The sequence below is a fragment of the Dasypus novemcinctus genome, chromosome 14, assembly GCF_030445035.2.
Source record: "Dasypus novemcinctus isolate mDasNov1 chromosome 14, mDasNov1.1.hap2, whole genome shotgun sequence".
NCBI classification, from domain to species: Eukaryota; Metazoa; Chordata; class Mammalia; order Cingulata; family Dasypodidae; genus Dasypus; species Dasypus novemcinctus.
The window spans coordinates 17,465,527-17,487,993 of NC_080686.1; the positions used below are offsets into that span (position 1 = coordinate 17,465,527).

At 37.2% G+C, this 22,467-nt stretch overlaps 1 protein-coding gene across 2 annotated transcripts in view; it reads left to right on the forward strand.

The window, feature by feature from the left end:
• The window catches only part of RP1 (RP1 axonemal microtubule associated), a 391,698-nt gene that overhangs the window by 87,305 nt on the left and 281,926 nt on the right, over positions 1-22,467 (forward strand). For both annotated transcript variants that reach the window (XM_058275538.2, XM_058275539.2), the window contains exon 4: positions 9,484-9,647. In XM_058275538.2, the coding sequence (XP_058131521.1) occupies positions 9,484-9,647 (164 nt within the window). The remainder of the gene's footprint in view (positions 1-9,483; positions 9,648-22,467) is intronic.

Below are 22,467 nucleotides of genomic sequence, written 5' to 3' on the forward strand. Positions count from 1 at the left end.
GCGCGGCCTTGAAGTTGCGCAGCGCGCCCGAGCTTAGCGCGCTCGGGGTACAAGGGCGCTGGTGGCGCGCGCCCTTCTCCGGCTTCAGGCTGCGCGCTTTGCTGGGGTACACGGCCAGCGGGTCCTGGGGCGCGCGCAGAGGGCTTCAACGCAGGGGATTCAGGGGGCAGAGTGGGACGGGAGGTGCGAGCCGGCGACCCGGCCTCGCGGGCAGAAGTTGGCGTGGAGGAGAATGGACGAAGCACCGGCGACGGCGGGAATGGGGCTGCTGTGCAAACTGCAAAGGGGGAAGGCCATGGATCAGTCAAATCGTAAAATGCGTGCAGGGCGGGACCCGAGGGGAGACTCACCCCGGCACCCTGTTTCCTCTCTCAGTGCTGAGGGGCGGGGCACGGAAGTGGCCCGGGCCGGGGCGCCACTCTCCCGCTAAATTCAAGTTTTTGAGGAAGTGCCAAGTGGATTTCCACTGCGGCTATGCCTTTTTAAGGCACTCCCACCACCAACGTACTAAAAGTTCTGATTTCTCTGCAACCTTGCCAGCACATACCTTTTTAAAAATAAGAACCATTCTAGTTGGTGTAAAGATTTACTTTTTTTTTTTTTAATTAGAGAAGTTGTGAGTTTACAAAACAATCGTTTAGCGTAAAATATAGGCTTCTCCTTCACCACTCCACCATCAACACCTTGCGTTGGTGTGCAACGTCTGTTACCACTGATGACAGCATTTAAAAAAAGGTTGTACCGTTTTTGTTTTTTAACTGTATTTACCTTTGTTACAATTGATGAAAGATTATTCAAATAGTTCTGTCTATCGCTTAGTTTGCAAACGGCTGCCAATGCAAAGACACCAGAAATAGGTTGGCTTTTATAAAAGGAGTTTGTTTGGGTAAAAGCTTACAGTTACAAGGCTACAAAAATGTCCAAATCAAGACATCCTCAGAGATAATGTCACCAAAAGTGACACCAAAGTGAGCTGCTAGCAGAACCTGCAATCCTGCAGAGTGAGTTCTGTGTTTCTCTCTGCTTTCTTCTCAAGCTCGGCCATGGGTGATCAGGCGTGTCTCTTTAGGCCTCCTCTGCTTTAGCCTCTTGGGGCTTCTCTGTCTTTCTGCAGCTGTAGGCTCTTCTCTCTTCTCCCCCCCTCCCTCCTCATTGCAGGATTAAGATGGTAGAACTCCCTTTCTCTGTGTTTCTTCTATGTCTGTGTTCTCAGTTTATATAAAACCCAGCAAGAGGGCAGAGACCCAACCTGGGGCATGCCTCACTGACATAATCCGGTGAAAAGCCCTAAAACGATCTAATCAAGTGGTCTTACCAAAGGTCCCTTAACTGAATTTAATGCAATCAAAGGACCCAACACTCACAGGGAGGGATTAGTTCAAGAACATAATCTTTTCTGGAATTAACAAAATTCAAACTGTCATAATTGTCCATTATTTACCTTAGGTGTATTTTTTCCTCATGTCTCACCCTATTATCATCACCTTGTATTAAATCATACATTCATCTACAGTAGGGTTCTGTGTTGTACAGACCTAGGTTTTATCCTTCAGTTTTTATTCTAGTAACCTTTACATCCTAACCTTTCCCCTTTAACCACAGTCACCTGTATGATTCAGTGTTTTTGACTACTATATGTGCTACCATCACCAGCCTCCTTTCCCAAAACTTTACCATTAGCCTATTTAGAGAGTCTTTGTAAATTAAGCATCAACTCCCCATTCCCTAACCTCAATCTGTCTCCTGGTGACCATGAGTAGACGCCATGAATTTGCCCATTATAATTAGTTCATAATAGTGAAATCATACAATATTTGCCCTTTCGTGTCCAGTTTATTTAATTCAACATAATGTCCTGAAGACTCATCCATGCTGTTGCATGCATCTGGACTTGATTCCTTTTAAAAGCTGAATAATATTATATCATATGTATATAACACATTTTGTTTATCCATTCATTGGTTGACAGACCCTTGAGTTGCTTCCATCTTTTGGCAATTGTGAATAATGCCATTATGGTGGGCAAATATCTGTGTGAGTCCCTGCTTTCAGCTCTTTTGGGTATATACCTAGTAATGGGGTTGCCAGATTGTGAGGTAATTCTATACATAGCTTCCTGAGGAACTGCCAAGCTGTCTTCCATACTGCTTGCACTATTTTACATTCCCACCAGAAATAAATGAGTGTTTCTCTTTCTCCACGTCCTCTCCCACTTGTAGACTTCTGTTTTATTTTTTTTTTATAATAGCCATTCTTGTAGAGTGAAATATCTCATTCTAGATTTGATTTGCATTTCTCTAATAGCTAGTAATGTTGAGCATCTTTTCATGTACTTTTTAGTCATTTGTATTTCCTCTTAGGTGAAATGTCTATTCATGTTTTTTGCTTATTTTTTATTTGTGTTTTTGTCTTTTTATTGTTGAGTTGTAGGACTTCTTTATATATTCTGGATATTAAACCCTTATAGGATATGTGGTTTCCAAATATTTTCTCCCATTGAGTAGGTTGTCTTTTCACTTTCATGACAAAGCCCTTTGATGCACAAATTTTTTAATATTGAGGAGGTCCCATTTATCTATTTTTTTCTTTTGCTGCTTGTGCTTTGGGTGTAAAGTCAAAGATGCCATTGCTTACCACAAGATCTTGAAGGTGCTTCTGTACATTTTCTTCTAGGAGTTTTATGGTCCTGGTTCTTATATTCAGGTTTTATGTCTTTGATTCATTTTGAGTTAACTTTTGTAGATGGTGTGATGTCTTTTGATTGGAGAATTCAATCCATTAACATTCAGTGTTGTTACTGTAAGGCATTACTTAATCAATTTTGTCCTTCAGTTCTCTGTTGTCATCATGTTCTATTGTCTGTCTTCTTATCCTTTAGTTTACCCTTCCTAATTATCTTCATTTCTATGCTCTTCTCCAAGTCTTTCACCCTTGTTTTTCCTTTTAGACTGCAACCCCCCCTTTAGTATCTCTTGGAAATCTGGTCTTTCGGTAACATTCTATCAGTTTTTGTTTATCTGTGAAGACTTTGAACTCATCCTCATTTTTGAAGGACAGATTTACCTTCAGTACTTTAAATAAGCCATACGACTTTCTTCTCTCCTCCATGGTTTATGATGAGAAGTCTGCACTTAATCTTATCAAGTTTCCCTTGTATGTAGTGCTTTGCTTTTCTCTTGCTGCTTTCAGAATTCTCTATCTCTGCTATTTGTCATTTTGAATAGATGTCTCAGGATAGGTCTATTTGGATTTATTCTGTTTGGGGTTCATTGTCCTTCTTGGATATTGATATTTATGTCCTTCATAAGGGTTGGGAATCAGTTATTATTTCCTCAAATATTCTTTCTGTCCCTTTTCCATTTTATTCTCCTTCTGGGACTCCAATAATATGAATGTTTGTGCATTTCATGTTGTCACTCAATTCTGAGATGGTTATATTTTTTCCATTCTCTGCTCTTTCTGTTCTCCTATCTTTTCCAGTTCAGATGTTCTGTCTTTGAAATCACTATTTCTATCTTCAAGCAATTAAAATCTGCTTCTATGTGCCTCTAATGTATTATTAATTTCATCCATTGCGTCTTTCATTCCCATAAGGTCTGTTACTTTTCTTTGCAGGCTTTCAAATTGTTCTTTATGCTCACCCAGTGTCTTCTTAATATCCTTTATTTCTTTAGTCATATTTTCTTTAAATTATTTGAAGTGATTTAGGAAAGTTGTGCGATTTTCACTGATTAATTGTTTTAAACCCTTTATTTCTTCAGGATATTTGGTTTGTTCCTTTGGCTGGGCCATGTCGTCCTGTTCCCTAGTACAGCTTATAATTTTTTGCTAATGTCTAGGCATCTGAATATGTTGGTGAATTACTCTGATGGCCAATTTCTCTTTCTTTCTTGTCTATTGTTTTTATCCCCCCACAGCTCTTCTTTGATATTTGATTAAACTTATTCTCAGTGTTTAAAATTGCCCACCTTAAGTTTTCAAAATTGGGTCAGGGACTCACCAGTGGGGCACAGATTCTCCCAGGGGTTGGATACAGAGGGAGGACAGTTTTTTTCCATGCAATTTTCACATCAGCCAGCAGATGGTGCTCGTCAGTGCACCTTTCCTGGGAGGTGTTTCAGTCTTGGCTTTCCTATGTTCAAAGTGGGCTGAGCTGGCTGAATTCATTGAAGAAAAGCACCCCAACCTCTACTCCCTTTTCTGTTGAAACAGTTGATAGGGAGGAAGATGTCTTTTCCCCTCTTAGTCATCTGCAGTGAATCAGGGGTTTTACCCCAGTTTAATATCATGGTGCTGGGGGAGAGGAACCCTTCCCTGTTACCATCTGGGCTTGGTAACTCACATTTGTTGTTTTGGCTTCTTCCTTTCTCTGTCCCTTATCCTCCTGGGAGTAGTGTAGCACTGTTCTGGTCAGCTGACCCCCAAAGCATTTCCTGTTGATAGCTTTTTGCTCTTTTTCCATTGTTTTTGTGAGAGCATTCAGTTCTGCCTGTTAGTCTGTCACCATCTTACTACAATCCTCTAGAATATTTAATTTTGATGAAGCCTCATTTATGGGTTTTTTTCTTCTATGGTTTAAGAGATCAGGATCTTTGTCTAAGAAATGTTTGTCTACCCTGAAGCTGCAAATATTTTCTATTTTTTTTTCTAGAAATGTTTATAATTTTAGCTGTTATCTGTAGTTCTGTGATTAATATTTAAACGATTGTGTTAGTTGTGAGGTAAAGGTCTAAGTTGTTTTATTTAAATAGCTACATGTTCTAGCACCACTTAAAATATTTTTATTGTTCTTTTTTTAAAAAAGATACATAGATCACACAAAATGTTACATTGAAAAAATAAGAGGTTCTCATATATCCCATTCCCCACATGACCCATTCCTCCCACATCAACAACCTCTTTCATCAGTGTGGCACATTCATTGCATTTGATGAATACATTTTGGAGCACTGCTACACCACATGATTTATAGTTTACATTGTAGTTTACACTCTCCCCCAGTCCATTCAGTGTTATGGCAGGATATACAATATCCTGTATCTGTCCCTGCAATATGATTCAGGACAACTCCAAGTCCTGAAAATGCCCCCATATCACACTTCTTCTTCCTTCTCCCTGCCCTCAGCAACTCTCATGGCCACTGTCTCCACATCAGTCATACAATTTCTTCCATTGCTAGAGTCACAATAATTCTATAGTAGAATATCAGTAAATCTACCCTAATCCGTATTTTATTCCTCCACCAAAGAACCCTGGGAAGGTGAAGTCCACTCCACCTCTAAATCAAGAGGGGGCTTAGATCCCACATAGCTGATGGATGGGATTCTCCTGCTTGCACTTGTAGACTTTCTCGGTTCCCTGGTGTGGTGGTTGACCATTCTTACCTCCCTGTTAGCTGACCTGGGTAAGTCTAACAAACCAGCTGGCACATGGACAGTCCAGAGATTCACGTCTCCTGAGCATACACAAACCCCAGTGCCAACCACAGGTTCAGTAAAAGTGTTCTAGCAGTGTTTTTGAAAGACTATCTTTTGCCTATTGAATTACTTTTGCACCTTTGTCAGGCACCAATTGACCATGTATGTGTGGGTGTATTTCTGGATTCTTTGTTCTTTCTTCTTTTCTATCTTTTTTCCAATACCATGCTGTCTTGATTACTATAGCTTTATATATAAGTCTTGAAATCAGGAGTAAGAATCCTCTAATTTTATTCTTCTTTTTAAATTTGCTTTGGCTATTCTAAGCCTTTATAATTTCCGTTTTATAAATTTTAGAATTAGCTTGCCAATTTTTAGAAAAATCCAGCTGGGATACTGATTGGGATTGCATTGAATCTAGAGGTCAGTTTTGGAAGAATGGATACCTTAACAATATTGAGTCTTCTAACACTTGAACATGGTATCTCTATTTATTTTGATCTTTAAGTTCTCTCAGTAATGTTTTATAGTTCATAATGGACTGATCCTACACATATTCTCTAAATTTTTGAAGCTCTTCCACATGGAATTCTGAAATTTGATTTTCCACTTGTTCATCACTAGGTAGAAATTCAATTTAATTTTTTATAATGACTTTGTAGCTAGAAGCATATTCATTTTGATGGCTATTTTGTAGATTCCTAAGGATTATTTAATATAGAAGAATCAGGTGGCCTATAAATAAGGCAATTTTATTACTTATTTTCTGACCTTACTACCTTTTATCTATTTGTCTTCCCTTATTACACTGATTAAGATCTCTAGTACAATGTTGAATAGAATTGGTGAGAGTGGACATCTTGCTTTGTTCCTGAACTTAGTGAAAATGCATTGTGTTAAACTAGTAAGTGTTATTTTAGGAGCTGGTTTTCTATAGAATCTTTTTATCAGACTGAGGAACTGCCTTTATATTTTTAGTTTTCTGAGGGTTTTAAAAAAATTATGAATGGATATTTAATTTTTCAAGACTTACTTTGAATCTTTTGTGATGATTATACACATTTTTCTTTATTCTTTAAATATGATGAATTACATTGTTTGTTTTCCAGATGCTAAAAACTTTGCATTCCTGGTATAAACCTGATAGTTGTGAAGGATTTGATATCCTCTTTTTTTGTTGAGAATATTTACATTGAAGTTCATGCTCTGTCATATTATTTTATTGCTTGTTAGGTTTTATATCAGAGTAATGGTCTTAGCACAGTATGGGTTGGAAAACATTTCAAAAAGTTTGTGTAGGACCGTTAATATTTCTTTCTTAAAGAGTTGACAGAATTCACCAGTGAAGCCATTTGGACTTGCAGTTCTTTGTGAAAAAAAATTTTAACTATAAATTTATTGTTATAAAGAAGATATAGTGCTGTTCAAATATTTTATTTCTTTTGTTGGTTATTGTAATTTGAGTTTTTCATCATGGCATTTGCCATCCCTGCATCTTGTTTTGTCCCCAGCCCATTTACTCACCACTTCAACCCACTCATTTTCAAACTGCAACGTAATAGGGAGTGATGAGTGCTAAGAAGTATTTTTATATAGAATTTTTGTCCACTCACCTTATTACTCCCATAACATTTCTGAGCTAGCTGGGTTAGGTATCCTGAAATCGTGGGTCTCACTCTCCCCTTGTATCTACGTTACAGAGTCTTGGGTAGAAAGAGACACCCGTTCCCACCCCCAGGGGTGGAGTCTCCCCACGTGGATCGTGGCAAGAGCGCAACTATGCCTCCTTCCGGGAACTCAGCCCCCGGGGAACCGCACTCTGCACCTGGCAGGTGTGGGGTTTGCCAGCACAAGCACAGGACTGGATGGAACAAGGTTTGACTCACAGAGAAGAGACAGAGCAAGGGCAGCTTCCCCGCGGGGCGCTGGCTCCCCCTCGCCAGAGGATGTCAGTCGGTGGCGGACGAGGGAGGTGTCCCGCGCAGGGCACCCTCTTAGGGCGTGCGGGCTGCCGGGCTGGCAGAGGAGGGACCCGGGGTGTGGGCTGGGTGTCGTGAAACAGGCCAGCAGAGTGACTACATAGGCTCCAGGCAATAGGGGAAGGAGTGTATCAGCAGTCCCTCCTCTGCCAGGGACTTCGGTTGTATTCCGCCCACGACACACCTGTCCTGAGCCCTGGAGGGATCTGTGGGTCCCAGGAAAGGGGGCAGGCGGCGCTAGAACTGCCCTTGCCACACCAAGATGCTGGCACGAGGTGGGCAACCTCTGTTTAACTTACGCTGATGTGGTTTTTTTGTTTGTTTTTGTCACTGATTTTGTTAGTTTATCTGGGACAGAACCTCTTATCTGGCTTCCTCGCACCAAAATATTTTGGGAGCTTTTCTTTTATGATATGTTGGCCTTCTGACCTCATGTAGATTACAAAGTATTGGAGGACAAAGACGTCATCTTACGTTTTTCACACTTCCCTCCTGACGTCAGAAGCCTGGAAATGACGCAGGGGTAACTTGTTTGCTACTGATTGATTGAACTGAAGTTATAAATTAAAACATGAATCTTGGTTCATAATGTTTACATCGTATTCCAGAGACTGAAATACTCCTTTTCAAGGCTCAAGGTTTAATGAATACAAGGATTTGAGGAAATGCAAAAGCCTATGGTAAACAGACATTGTATTTCATTATTTTTATTTTTCCCCCTCCTCTTAACGTTTTTCATCTTTTCCATCTTAGTTGTTGGGAAATGCAATTTCCTTCCCTATTGATTTGGTCCTTGCACATTTAGCAGGTATTGATTCTCCTCTGAACTTTTTTTTTGGCTGCATTTCTAAGATAGCAGAATCCAAAGAGCTTCAATTCATTTTTTTCAAACAAGCACTAATCAATCTGTCAGTGATGCTGGGGAAAATAGCTAAAATTTTCCCAGTGCTACAGTTTGTAATTGCAACTTAACGGCTTCTGCCATTATTAGAGATAGTCTATCATCCTCTACCAATTTTTTAAAATTATGTTTTTATTTACCAATAGATCATCTATTAAGATGATTTGGCAGCCTAACATGGCTCTTTACCATTTGTTGGACAATGAAATAGAATTTTCTGTTACACAGTAGAGTTTTAAAAACATCCTTTAAAAATATATTTATTATATCATGTAAATAATATTTAAATCCAGAATTTGACTCTTATTTGAGTGATTGAAATGAGAATTATACTTTAGTTCAAATATTGGAAAGAGGAAATCATAATTATATGAGTAGAATGTTATTTGTCTATAGTCCTCTATTTTCTTGCCTTATATTCTTACTGTTATATAATCTTGAGTGTTTTCTAATTACTCATTACTTCACTTAAAAAAATGACCAATATAAATTAAATTGAAATACTAAGTAATAATATACCATTATTAATATGCTGTAATGTTTAATTATTCTCCATATTTACCAAGAAGAATATATTTTCTAGTGCTTTTTTCATTTGTTGCTAGGTGACATAAAATTTATTTAACTTTCTTGAATTCAGTTTCTTCATCAATTAATTGAGTATACTTAAAATGATAAATTGTGTCAGATTACTTCTCAAATTCCTTCCAACTTATATGTTTCCAATTTATATACTGATATGTGAATACATAACTGTTTACTTTGGAAAAATAAATATCTAAACTGAAAAGATCTTAAAATACATAACTATGCACACCTTACATGTTAGAGCTAAGAATATTGATGATATTTTGTTAAAATGCTGGGAGATCAGAGAAATTATATGGTTATTCCATTTGAATCCAAGCGTGATCAACTATAATAGGGTAAAGGTATGTCTCTAACCTTTTTATTGAAAATCTTTGAGGAAATATTCTTATAGTCACACTGTTGGACATAGTAATTTTTACTGAGTATTTTAAAAACCTAACCTAAGTCCTCTTTTATAGCACCTTTCCAGAAGAGATGCAGAAGAGTAATTTATGTCTATCCTAAATTCTGCTAACTTTCAATGACCTGCTCTTCTGAGTCTTGCATTTGTACAAGTTACTCTCATGCCATCTGTGTGTTGTTTGTACTTTTATAGGTAGTAAGTGGAAAGTGTCCATAACCACCAGTGACTTGCCAAATGCAGTGACCAGCTCACAGATTTATATTGTACTATATGGAGAACATAGAAGTTCAGCCCCCATATATCTTTATGGAACAGATGGAGCTCAATTTCAGGATGGCCATGAAGACATCTTCACTGTAAGTAATAACACAGAGTAAAACCTGTTATAGGTGATACAGCTAGTCGGTATTTTGGAATGAATGCAAACTATCAAATTTGGCTCTTCCTAACATGTGCCATGTAGAAGATCATTCAAATGGAATACATTTTAATATCTGCTCAAGCAGATTAAATACAAGTAAAACTGCAATAAGATAAAAGACAACAGCTAATGAGAAATACTGGATAATAAACATTTATTGTTTCTATATAAATGGCTGTCAAGAGCAAGGGAGTATGCCTTTTTGGCTGTAGATCTACGGAAAGGCTCATGGGTAAGGTAAAAAAGGGCAAAATAAACCAGCATATAAGGAGTGTAAAGAAGTTGCCATCAAATTATCAGATCATGGCTAGGCACATTGACATCAGGATCTAGGAAGAAGCAGGGTAGCAAAAATGAAGCAGGGGAGACCAACTTTTGCTGGGTAACTAAAGTCAGAAATATTGGCAATCATAAACTGGACTTGAAATGGGTCAGAACCCTAGCATTTTATAGGTTCTTACCTATAGGTTGGTTGAGTAAATGGCCAGATGCATAGAGGGATAAGTGTGTACTGGGTAGCCACAGAGATTGAGATCATACTCATAAAAGGGTATCCTTGGAAGCATGGGAAAGCTACAGTTGGTGTGAACTATAGACTGTGGTTAACAACACTACTATAATATTCTTGTATCAATGCCAAAGACATACTGTGTTGATAATGGAGGTGTATGGAAAAAGTGTTCCAAGTGTATGCTATGGACCATAATTGGTGGTAATAGTCTGATGTTATTATCTGTAACAAATATTCCACCACATGTGGCTTGTTGGTGAAGGGGTGTTGGATGGGAACACAAGGCATGATTGTTTTATAAGTTCACGAGTTTTGTAATAAAAATATATTTTTTAAAAATAGGGCAGGTTGGGGGAAAAATACATCAAATATAAGATAGTAGGAATATTTTGATGATGCTCCTGTATGGTTTGTAGCAGGTGTTTCACAGCAATGCAAGGTGTTGGTAGAGGGGTGCTTATATGAGAACCCTATATGATATTATATATGCTTATTTTGTAAGTTCATAATCTTTACTGTACACTTATTGTTTACATATGCTCATATATGAGTGATATACTTCAATGAAAATATATTTTAAAAAAAAGAAGAAAAAGTGTATGCTTAGGTATCTTAAATATTTCAGGGCATTCACCTCCATGGGATCTTATTTTTTTTAATTTCCCCTGCCCCCACAGCTTTTTTGTGTGTGTGCTATCTGCTCTCTGTGTCCATTTGTTGCAGGCTCTTCTGTGTGTTCTCACTTGTCTCCCTTCTTTTTTTTTTTTTTTGTTGTATCACCCTGCTGAGTCAGCTCTCTGTGGCATCTGCGGGCTGAGCGGCTCTCTGCAACATGTGGGGTGAACCTACCTTCACAAGGAGGCCCCAGGACACGAACCGAGGGCCTCTCATATGGTAGACAGGAGCTCATCTGATTGAGCCATAGCTGCTTCCCTCTATGGGATCTTTTTTAAAAAAAAAACTAATTTTGAATTATTTAAAACTTACAGGACAGTTGCAAAAATAATACAAACTCCAAACAGCAAACTCCAACATATTCTTATCCCCTGAGATACCCAGACCCACCAATACTAACATTTTTTCACTTTTGCCTTATCATTCTTCCTATCATCTATCTATCTATCTATCTATCTATCTATCTATCTATCTATCTAACTTACCTATCATCTATCATCTCGTTCTATCATCATCTACCTACCTGTCATCTATCCATTTTTGGAACCCTTGTGTGTAGGTTGTATACATTATGCTCCTTGAACACTTAATACTGCCATGTACATTTCCTAAGAAAAAGAGGGAAACAGATGTGGCTTAACCTCCTTAAGTGCAGTTATCAAGTTTAGTAAATTTAACATTGATATAAAGTTTACAGTCTATATTCCAACTTTTTCATATGCCCTAATAATTTCCCTTTGAGCTTTTTCTCTTCCCTTATTACATTCCATCCAGTAAGGGGACACATTTGTCATCATTTCTTTAGTTGGTCTCTCTTTTTTTTCTAAATTGTGGAACAGATATGCAACATGAATCTACCCATACCAACCCTTCCTAAGCATAACGTTCAGTGGAATTAATCACATTCACAATATTGTGGTGCCCTCACCACTGTCCATTACTAAAATTTTCCTATCTCTCCAAACAAACCCTACACCCATTATGCTTTCACTCTTTGTTCCCCCTAACTCCTCCTTGTACACCACTTGTACACCACTTTCTGCCTCTATGATTTTATATATTCTCTGATATTTTCTTTGTAGTTACCATGGGGCTTAAATTTAACAATCTAAATCTATATCAATTTTTTTGGCTTTGATACCAACTTAACCTCAATAGTGTACGCAAACTATATTTCTATCCTCCTCTCTCCCCCATCTTTATGTAGTTCTTGTCACAAATTACATCTTTATACATTATGTGCCCTGATCCACTGATTTATCATTACATTTTTTGTTATTTTCCTTTTATCTGTAGGAAGTTAAAAGTGGACTTAACAAACCAAAAATACAGTAGTGCTGGCATTTATATTTACCCCTGTCATTATCGTTACTGGAGATCCTTATTTCTTCATGTGGCTTTGATCTAATACCCAGTGTTCTTTCTTTTCAATCTATAGAACTCTCTTTAGCATCTCTTGTATGGCTGGTCTAGTGGTGACAAACTCTCTCAGTTTTTATCTATGAATGTCTTAATCTCTCCCTCATGTTTGAAAGTTTTACAAACTATAGAATTATCGGTTGGTAGATTTCTGCTTTCAGCACTTTAAATATGCCCTCCACTGCCTTTTTGCCTCCATGTTTTCTGATGAGAAATCTGCACTAAACCTTTTTTTAAAAGATTGATTTAATTTATTTATTTCTCCGTCCCTCCCTTTGTTGTTTTGCGCTCGCTGTCTGATCTTTGTATGTTCTTCTGTGTCTGCTTGTCTTTTCTTAGGCAGCACCGCAAACCATCACGGGACCTTCCGGAGTGGGAGGGAGGTGCTCAATCTCTTGTCACTTCACCTCCCTGCTCTGCTGAGTCTCTTATTGTCTCTCCTCGGTGTCTCTTTTTGTTGTGTCATCTTGCTGCACCAGCTCTCTTTGCAGGCCTGCTCTCCTGCATGAACTAGCATGCTGTGTAGGTCAGCACTCTGTGTGGGTCAGCACTCTGTGTGGGTCAGCACTCCATGTGGGTCAGCGCTCTGTGTGGGTCCGCACTCTACTCAGGCCAGCTCGCCTTTCACCAGGAGGCCCTGGGAATTGAACCCTGGACCTCCTCTATGATAGACAGAAGCCCAATCGCTGGAGCCACATCTGTTTCCCTCTGCACTAAATCTTATTGAGGTTCTGTTTTACCTGACATGTAGCTTCCTCTTGTGGCTTTCAGAAGTGTCTCTTTATCTTTGGCATTTGACAGTTTGATGATAACATGTTACATTGTAGGGCAATTTGTGTTTATCCTGTTGGAAGTTCTTTAAGCATTCACAAATGTATATTTATGTCTTTTATTAAATTTGGGAAGTTTTCAGCCATTATGTTTTTGAATATTCTCTCTTCTCCGTTCTCTTTTTCTTCTCCTTCTGGGACTCCTACCATGCATATATTGGTATGCTTGTTTGTGTCCCCCTGGTTTCTCAGGCTCTGTTATCTCCTTTCTTCTTTTTGCTCATTGGACTGGTGATTTCAATTGTCTTGTCTTTGAGTTTACTTATTATTGCTTCTGCCAGTTGAACTCCTCTAAGGACTTTTTAATTTTGGTTACCATGGTCTTCAGCTCTGTTTGGTTCTTTTCCATAATTTCCATTTCTGTTGATATCTTTTTGGTGTTCATTTATTGTTTTCTTGATTTCCTTTAGTTCTCTGTTCACATTTTCCTTGAGGTCTTGGGGCATATTTAGGAACCATCCTTCCTATTAGTTTGTTTTGAACAGCCTTTCCATACTTTGTCTATAGTCAATATTTACTGGAAATCTTTCTTCTGTTGATGGTCAGTACAAATAAAAGTTAGAAGACTTTGTTATTATTCTGCATCTGTAAGATTATTTTTAGAAGTATTCACCAAGAATAGAAGTTTTTTTCCTGTTTTGTGGTTTAATGCTCACTTTGATATCAAATTGTGCATTCACATAGTTTATAGAGCCCTCATTCTGTTTTCTTTTCCCACAGGAAACCATTTTCATAATTTTTTTTTTTTTTAAAGATTTATTTATTTATTTAATTTTCCCCCCTCCCCTGGTTGTCTGTTCTTGGTGTCTATTTGCTGCGTCTTGTTTCTTTGTCTGCTTCTGTTGTCGTCAGCGGCACGGGAAGTGTGGGCGGCGCCATTCCTGGGCAGGCTGCCCTTTCTTTTCACGCTGGGCGGCTCTCCTCACGGGCGCACTCCTTGCGCGTGGGGCTCCCCCACGCGGGGGACACCCCTGCGTGGCACGGCACTCCTTGCGCGCATCAGCGCTGCGCATGGCCAGCTCCACATGGGTCAAGGAGGCCCGGGGTTTGACAGACGGAAGCCCCAACCACTGGGCCAAAGTCCGTTTCCCCATTTTCATAATTTGATGCTTCCTTTTTCTGAGTGCTGCTATCTACATTTCAACTCCTTCCGTTGTCTTATACTGCCTGGCCTGAGCCCTGGGATCTTACATTTTCTCCTGTTTGTAGAGTTTATAGCTTTCATTAAGTTTAATAATCTCATGCCAATTTTGATCAGTTTTATTCTTTCCTGGTGAATTTTTTTCTTGGTGTTGTGTTTTGATAAAACTTTATGTTCTTCTTACCTTTCCTTTTTCTTTGTTATTTCTTTGTATAGATCTTTTTTAAAAATTGTGGTAATCTACCCATAACATAAAATTTACCACTGTAGCCATTTTAAAGTGTGGAATTCTGTGGAATTTAGTAATTCACATTTAGTACATTACCATTACATCACATTTAGTACATTTGTACATTACCATTATCTAGTTCCACGACACATCCTTCATGGTAAAAGGAAACTCAGTGCCCATCAAGCAATCGTTCTCCATTGCCTATGACTACAAACCCTGCCCCCGCTAATCTGATTTTGGTTTCTGTGATTTCGTTATGCTGATGCTTCATATAAATGAAACCGTACTTTATATAACCTTTTGTGTCTGACTTATTTCACTTAACATAATGTGTTTTTTTTTAAGATTCATCCATGTTATAACATATAAACAGTACTTCTTTCATGATGAATTATTCCTGACTAATGATATTCCATTGTATGGATACCCATATTTTGCTTATCTACTCACCAATTGATATTTGTTTTTTTTCTGCCTCTTGACTGCTATGACGTATGTTGCTATGAACATTCATGTACAAGTTTTTTTTTTAATAGAGAATTTGTAAGTATACAAACTAGCATGCATAAAATGCAGAATTCCCATGCTCCACCCCATTGGTGTAAAACATTTGCTATCACTGAAGATAGCACTTAAAAAAAAATAATTGCACTGTTTTTTAAAACAGTATTTATCTTTGTTACAATTGATGAAAGATTTTTAAGATAGCTCCGTCTATCATCTATTATTTACATTAGGTGTATTTTTCCATGCACCACCCTATTATTAACACCATGTATTAATATTGTACATTTGTTATAATTCATGAAAAAAACCTTCTTATATTTATACTGTTAAATAAAGTCCATCTTCTACAATAAGATTCACTGTGTTGTATAGTCCTATGTTTTGTCTTTTAATTTTTTTTCTAGTAACCTATGCATCCTAAAGTTTTCCCTTTTAACCACATTCAACTATACAGTTCAGTACTGTTGATTATACTCATAATAATGTGCTACCATAACAAGCATCCATTTCTAAACCTTTACCATCAGCCTAGATAGAAAATCTGTACAAGTTAAGCATCAATTTCCCATTCCCTAACCCCAATCTCCTGGAAACCTGCGTTCTAGATTCTCACTCCATGATTTTGCCTATAATAATTATTTCATAACAGGGAAATCATACAATATTTGTCCTCAAGGTTTTATGTTGTTGCATGCATCAGGGCTTCATTCCTTTTGCAGCTGAATATTACATCATACTATATATACCACATTTTATTTATCCATTCATTGGTTGATAGGCACTTGGGTTGTTTCCATCTTTTAATAATTGTGATTAATGCTGCTATGAACATCAGTGTGAAAATATCTGTTTGAGCCCCTTCTTTCATCTGTTCTTGTAATATACCTGGTAGTGGAGTTGCAGATCATATAGTAATTCTATAAATGGCTTCTTGAGGAACTGCCACCTGTCTTCCATATTGGCTGCACCATTTTACATTTTCACAAGCAATGAATGAATGTTCCTCTTTCTCCACATTCTCTCCAAAACGTGTAGTTATTTTTAAAAATAGTGGTCATTCTAGTAGGTATGAAATGCATTTTTTACTATAATAGGAGTTTTATAGTTCTCGTTCTTATGTTTAGGTCATTGATCCATTTTGAGTTAACTTTTGTATATGGTGTGAGATAGGGGTCCTCTTTCATTTTTTAAAATGCATATGGGTACCCAGTTCACCCAGCAACATTTGTTGAAGAGACTCTTCTTTCTCAGTTGAGTGGGAGTGGACTTGGCAGCCTTGTTAGATATCAATTGGCCATAGATGTGAAGGTCTATTTCTGAACTCTCAAATTGATTCCATTGTTCAATGTATCTATTCTTATGCCAGTACCATCCTGCTTTGACCACTGTGGCTTTGTTATATGCTTTAAAGTCAGAAAGTATAACTCATCCAACTTTGTTCTTCATTTTCAAAATGCTTTTTTGCTATTTGTGACCATAACCCTTCAATTAATTTTTTAAAAAGATTTTATTTTTTCCCTCTCCCTGCCCTGATGTTTTTGCTGTCTGTGTCCATTTGCTGTGTGACCTTCTGTATCTATTTCTCTTTTTTGTCTTCTCTTCTCATCTTTTTCCTCTAGGATTCAGAGAGATTAGATCCTGGGGACCTCTGATGTGGAGAGAGGTTCCCTGTCAATTGCACCTCCTCAGTTCCTGGTCTCTGCTGCACGTCACTTTGACTCTCCCCTTGGTCTCTCTTTTATTGTGTCATCATCTTGCTACATGTCTCACTTGTGAGGGAACTGGCTCACTATGCAGGCACTGGCTCACCACGTGGGCACTCATGTGGGCACTTGGTTCACCATGCAGGCACTTGGTTCACCATGTGGGCACTGGCTCACTGCACAGGCATGCTTTCTTTTCTTCTTTTTCACCAGTAGGTCCCAGGGATTGAACCTGGGTCCTCCCATATAGTAGACAGAGGCCTTATCACCTGAGCCACATCTGCCTCCCCCTCCAATTAAATCTAATAATTGGCTTTTTGTTTCTGCAAATTGGATGGTTGGAATTTTGATTGGGATTGTGGTGAATATGTAAATCAATCTGTGTAGAATTGACATCTTAATAATATTTAGTTTTCCAATCCATGAACACAGAATATCCTTCCATCTAGTTAGATCTACTTTGATTTCTTATGACAATGCTTTGTAGTTTTCTGTGTCCAAGTCCTTTACATCCTTGGTTAAATTTATTCCTATACATTTGATTCTTTTAGTTGTTATTATAAATGAATTTTTTTCTTGATTTCTTCCTCAGATTGCTCATTACTCGTGTGTAGAAGCACTGCTGAGTTTTGCATGTTGATCTTGTATCCAGCCTCTTTACTGAATTTGTTTATTAGCTTTAGTAGCTTTGTTGTAAATTTTTTTGGACTTTCTATATATAAGATCATGTCATGTGCAAATAGTGAAAGTTTAACTACTTCCTTTCCTTTCATTTCTTTTTCTTGCCTAACTGTTCTGGCTAGAACTTCTAGAATAATGTTGAATAACAACGGTGACAATGGGCATCCTTGGCTTGTTCCAGTTCTTAGAGGGAAAGCTGTCAGTCTTTCAACATTGAGTATGATGTTAACTGTGGGTTTTTCATATACACTTTTTTTTCCTATCTGGTTGTGTCATCATCATTTTGGTGTGTTGTTTTGCTGCTCGGGGGCCTTGTGCCTCTCTGTGCTGCATGGGGGTGTGGGAGCCTTGTGCCTCTCTGTGCAGGTCTGGGACACCTTTTTCCTTTTTTTAACAGTAGGTCCCAGGGATTGAACCTGGGTCCTCCATATGGTAAATGGGAGCTCAATTGTTGAGCCACAGCCACTTTGCCATATATATATACCCTTTATCATGTGGAGAAAGTTTCCTTCTATTCTTATATTTTACAGTGTTTCAATTGCAAGTTTTTGACAATTGCAAGAGGTTTTGAATACCTTTCTTCTCTTCTCTTGTCTATATACCTAGGGGTAGAATTTCTGGATCATATGGTACTTCTTGCTTTCTACAGTGGCTGCACCATTTTACATTCTTACCAACATTGTGTGATGGTTCCAATTTGTCCACACCCTCTCCAATGCTTGAATTTTTCATTTTTAAACTTATAGCCTTCCTACTGATTGTGAGATGGTATTTTGTAATTTTGATTTGCAATTTCCCTAATGACTAATGATGTTGAGTATCTTTTCATGAGCTTTTTGTTTGTTCATATATCTTCTTTCGAGAGTTGTCTATTCAAGTTCTTTGCTTATTTTAAAAATTGGGTTGTTTTTTGTTGTTAAGTAGTAATAATTCTTTATATATTCTGGATGTTAGACTCTATGAGGTGTGTGATTCATAAATATTTTCTCTAGTTTTCTGGGTTTTCTTGTCAGTTTCTTGATAGCCATTAGGGCAATGTTGGCCTCATGGAATGAGTTAGGGAGTATTCCCTTCTCATCAAATTTTTAGAAGAGTTTGAGCAGGATTTTATGTTAATTCTTCTTGAAATGTTTGGTAGAATTAACCTGTGAAGCCTCCCATCTTTTGGGGGATATATATATATTTTTAATAATTCCTGATTCAACCTCTTTAGTTGTAATTGGTCTGTTGGGATATTCTATTTCTACTATAGTCAATGTAGGTTTTGTGTGAATTTGTTTATTTCATCTAGATTGTCTAATTTGTTGACATACTATCCTCTTATGATCCTTTTATTTTTTCGAGGTCAGTAGTAATATCCCACTTCTCATTTCTGATAATTATTTACATCCTCCCTCTTTCTTTCTTTGTCAGTCTAGCTAAATATTTGCAATTTTATTGACCTTTTCAAATAATCAACTTTTAGTTTTGTCAATTCACTTTATTATTGTTATTATTTACTCTCTATTTCATTTATTTCCCTGCCTTGTTATTTATTTCCTTCTCCTTGCTTTGGTTTGAATTTTTCTAGTTCCTACAAGTGTGCAGTTAGGTCTTTGCTTTAATCTTTTTCTTCTTTTTTAAATGTAAGCATTTTGGGCTCTAAATTTTCCTCTAGCATTGCCTTTGCTACTACCCATAAATTTTGATATGTTGCATTCTCATTTTCATTAATCTCAAGATATTTACTGATTTCCTTTGTAATTTCTTCCCATTGATTGTTTCTGTTACGTAACTTCCATATATTTGTGGATTTTCCAATTCTCCATCTGTTATTGATTTTCAGTTTCATTCCATTGTGGGCAGTGAAGATTCTTTGTATAATTTCAATCTTTTAACATTTATTGTGACTTGTCTCATGATCCAGCATGTGGTCTACCCTGGACAGTGATCTATGTGCCCTTGAGAAAATGTATATCCTGCTATTTTGGGATGCACTGCTCTTTATATGTCTGTTAGGTCTATTCATTTATCATATTATTGAAGTTCTCTTTTTCCTTGTTGATCTTCTGTCTGTATGTTTTATGTACAGATGAAAAGGGTGTATTAAAGTCTCCAACTATTATTATAGATGTGTTTATTTCTTCTTTAGTTTTGCCAGTGTTTGTTCCTATATTTTGGGGCATTGTGGTTAAATGTATAAATATTTTTGATTGTTGTTTCCTCTTGGTTGATTGACCCTTATATTAATAAATAGTGTTCTTTGTCTCTTGTAACAAAGGCAAAAGACTGATATTTTGTCTGATATTGGTATTGCTAAACCAGCTCTTTTTTGGTTACTATTTACATAGATTATATTTTCCCATCTTTTCACTTTCAATCTATTTGTGTCTTTGGGTCTAACATGGGTCTCTTGTAAACAACATATAGTTGGAATGTGCTCTTTTTATCCATTCTGCCAATTTGTGTCTTGATTAGGGAGTTTAATCCATTACTATCTAGTGTAATTACTGTAAAGGCAGTACTTACTTCAACCATTTGGTCATTTGATTTTTTTGTGCTTTACATGGTTTTTGTCTCTCTTTTCTTTCATTGCAGCCTCTTTAAACAGATCCCTTTCTCATTTCCATTTCTGTTTACTTATTTTCAATACTTTCTTTGTTGTTACCCTGGGCTGTGTGTTATACGTCCTAAGTCTATAACCTACTAGTTTGAAAAAATACTAACATAGTTTCAATAGGTCCATATTATCTACTCCCATATCCTTCTGTTTCCCGTTTTTATGTTTTTTGCCCCAGATTATCTTTTTATATTTTGTATGTACATTATCAGGAGATGTGATTATTTATTATTCAGTTGTTTTCTAATTCTTATAGGAATATATTACTATTGGGTTTTCCATTTACCCATTTAGTTGCTTTTTACTGAGTATCATCACTTCTTCACACTGCCCCAAGCCACTGTTGTCTTTTCCTTTCAACCTGAAGAAGGTCCCTTTAGCAATTCTTTTGGTCTTTTGGTGATGAAATCTGTTTTTTATTTTCTGTGAATGTCTTAAACTCATTCTCATTTTTGTAGGAAAGTTTTGCCAGATAAAGAATTTTTGGCTGGCAATTTTTCTCTTTCAATATCTTATATAGGGAGCTGAAGTGGCTCAGGGGTGGAATGCTGGCTTTTGACATATGAGGTCCCACGTTCCACCCGGGCCCTTATACCTTTAAAAAACAAACAAACAAAAAACTTTAAATATAGGATATCACTGTCTTCTCACCACATGGTTTCTGATGGGAAATAGGTTTACTCTTTTTTTTTTTTGGTATTTAATTTTCTTAAAGAAGCTTTAGATTACATAAATGTTACACAAATGACTTACTCTTATTGAGAATTCTTTGAATGTGACACATGACTTTTTTCTTACTGCTTTCAAAATTCTCTCTTTATTTTTGACATTTAACATTCTGGTTAGTATGTGTCTTGGAGTAGGTCTATTAGGGTTTTTCCTCTTTGGAGTACATTGCATTTCTTGGACATGTGTATTTATGTCTTTGGTAAGAATTGGAAAATTTTCAGTCATTATTTCCTCTAATATCCTTTTTACTACCTTTCCCTTCTTCTCCCCTTCTTTTCCCATAATGCATATGTTGGTATGGTTCATGCCATCATGAGGTCCTTTAGACACTGCTCAATTTTTTCATTTCTTTTCTCTATCTCTTCTTCCGATTACACAGTTATGATTGTCCTGTCCTCTAGTTTTCTGATACTTTCTTCTGCCTGTTCAAACCTCCTGTTGTCTGCCTATAGGTAGTTATAGTCTCCATTATTGTGCTTTTAATTAACATATATCTGCTATACTTCTTTTAAAACTTTTAATACTTCTTTTTGCTTACACATATCTTCTTAATATCCTTTAGTTCTAATTCCCTAATTAGTTTATTTCTATTTTACTTCATCACCTTTGATTTGGGAGATTTGTTTGAACTTCTTTGATTTATAGTTGCAATGTCTGTGTCTCCTCTGAAGTTTTAATTTGTTCTCTTGACTGAATAATATCTTCTTGTTTCTCATAATTTTTTGCTGATGTTTGGGCATCTGATTATTTTGATATGGTAACCCTGAAAGCCAGTTTTTCCTTCTTGCCAAGGGTTTTATTGTAGACTGGCTGTGAGCTAAAGCTCTTCTATGATGCTAGGTCCAGCTTATATTGAACCTTTAGAGCAGCATGTGTTTTTTAATTTTTTATTTTTATTTTTAAAGAAGCTTTGGATTACATAAGTGTTACATTAGAAATATAGGGGATTCCTATATACTGCACTCTTGCATACTTTCCCATATTAACAACGTATTTCATTAGTGTAGTACATTTGTTACAATTGATGAACACATATTGAAGTATTGCTACTGACCATGTACTATAGTTTACATTATAGTTTACACTTTGTCCCACATGACTTTATAGATTTTAACAACATGTATAATGACCTGTATCCTGCATTACAATGCCATGCAGGACAATTCCAATGCCCCCCAAATGCCCCCATGTTATACCCATTCTTCCTTCTCCCTCCCTTCAGAACCACTAGTGGTCACTGCCTTTATATCAATGATACAAGTTCTTCCCTTGCTAGACTAATAAGTCTACTTTAGTTCATAGTTGCGTTCCTCCCTTGTGTTTGTTCATTCCTCAATCTAGAGGATTTTGGGGTGGTGATGCCCACTCTGTTTCTGGTTGAGAGGGGACTTAGATCTCATGGAGCAGATGGATGGAACTGTCTTCCATGCAGTTGTAAATACTCTGTTTTTTGGGGGTACGTGTTGTCTGTCATCATCATTTTGTTAGTTATCCTTGGTGAGTCCAGTGAATTGGAGAGTAGTTGTTGCAACTCTGCTGGTATTCAGAGCTCAATTGGCATAAGAACAGACTGAAGCTTTAAGTCTCTGGGACATACATATAACAAGTACAGGGCTTATTATAGGCTCAGATAAAAGGGAGCAGAAGAGCCATGTGTAGGGAACTTATAAATGAGTCTACCTCTGTTACACTGGGGAGCATATATTCCAAAGTAAGGTCCACTGACAG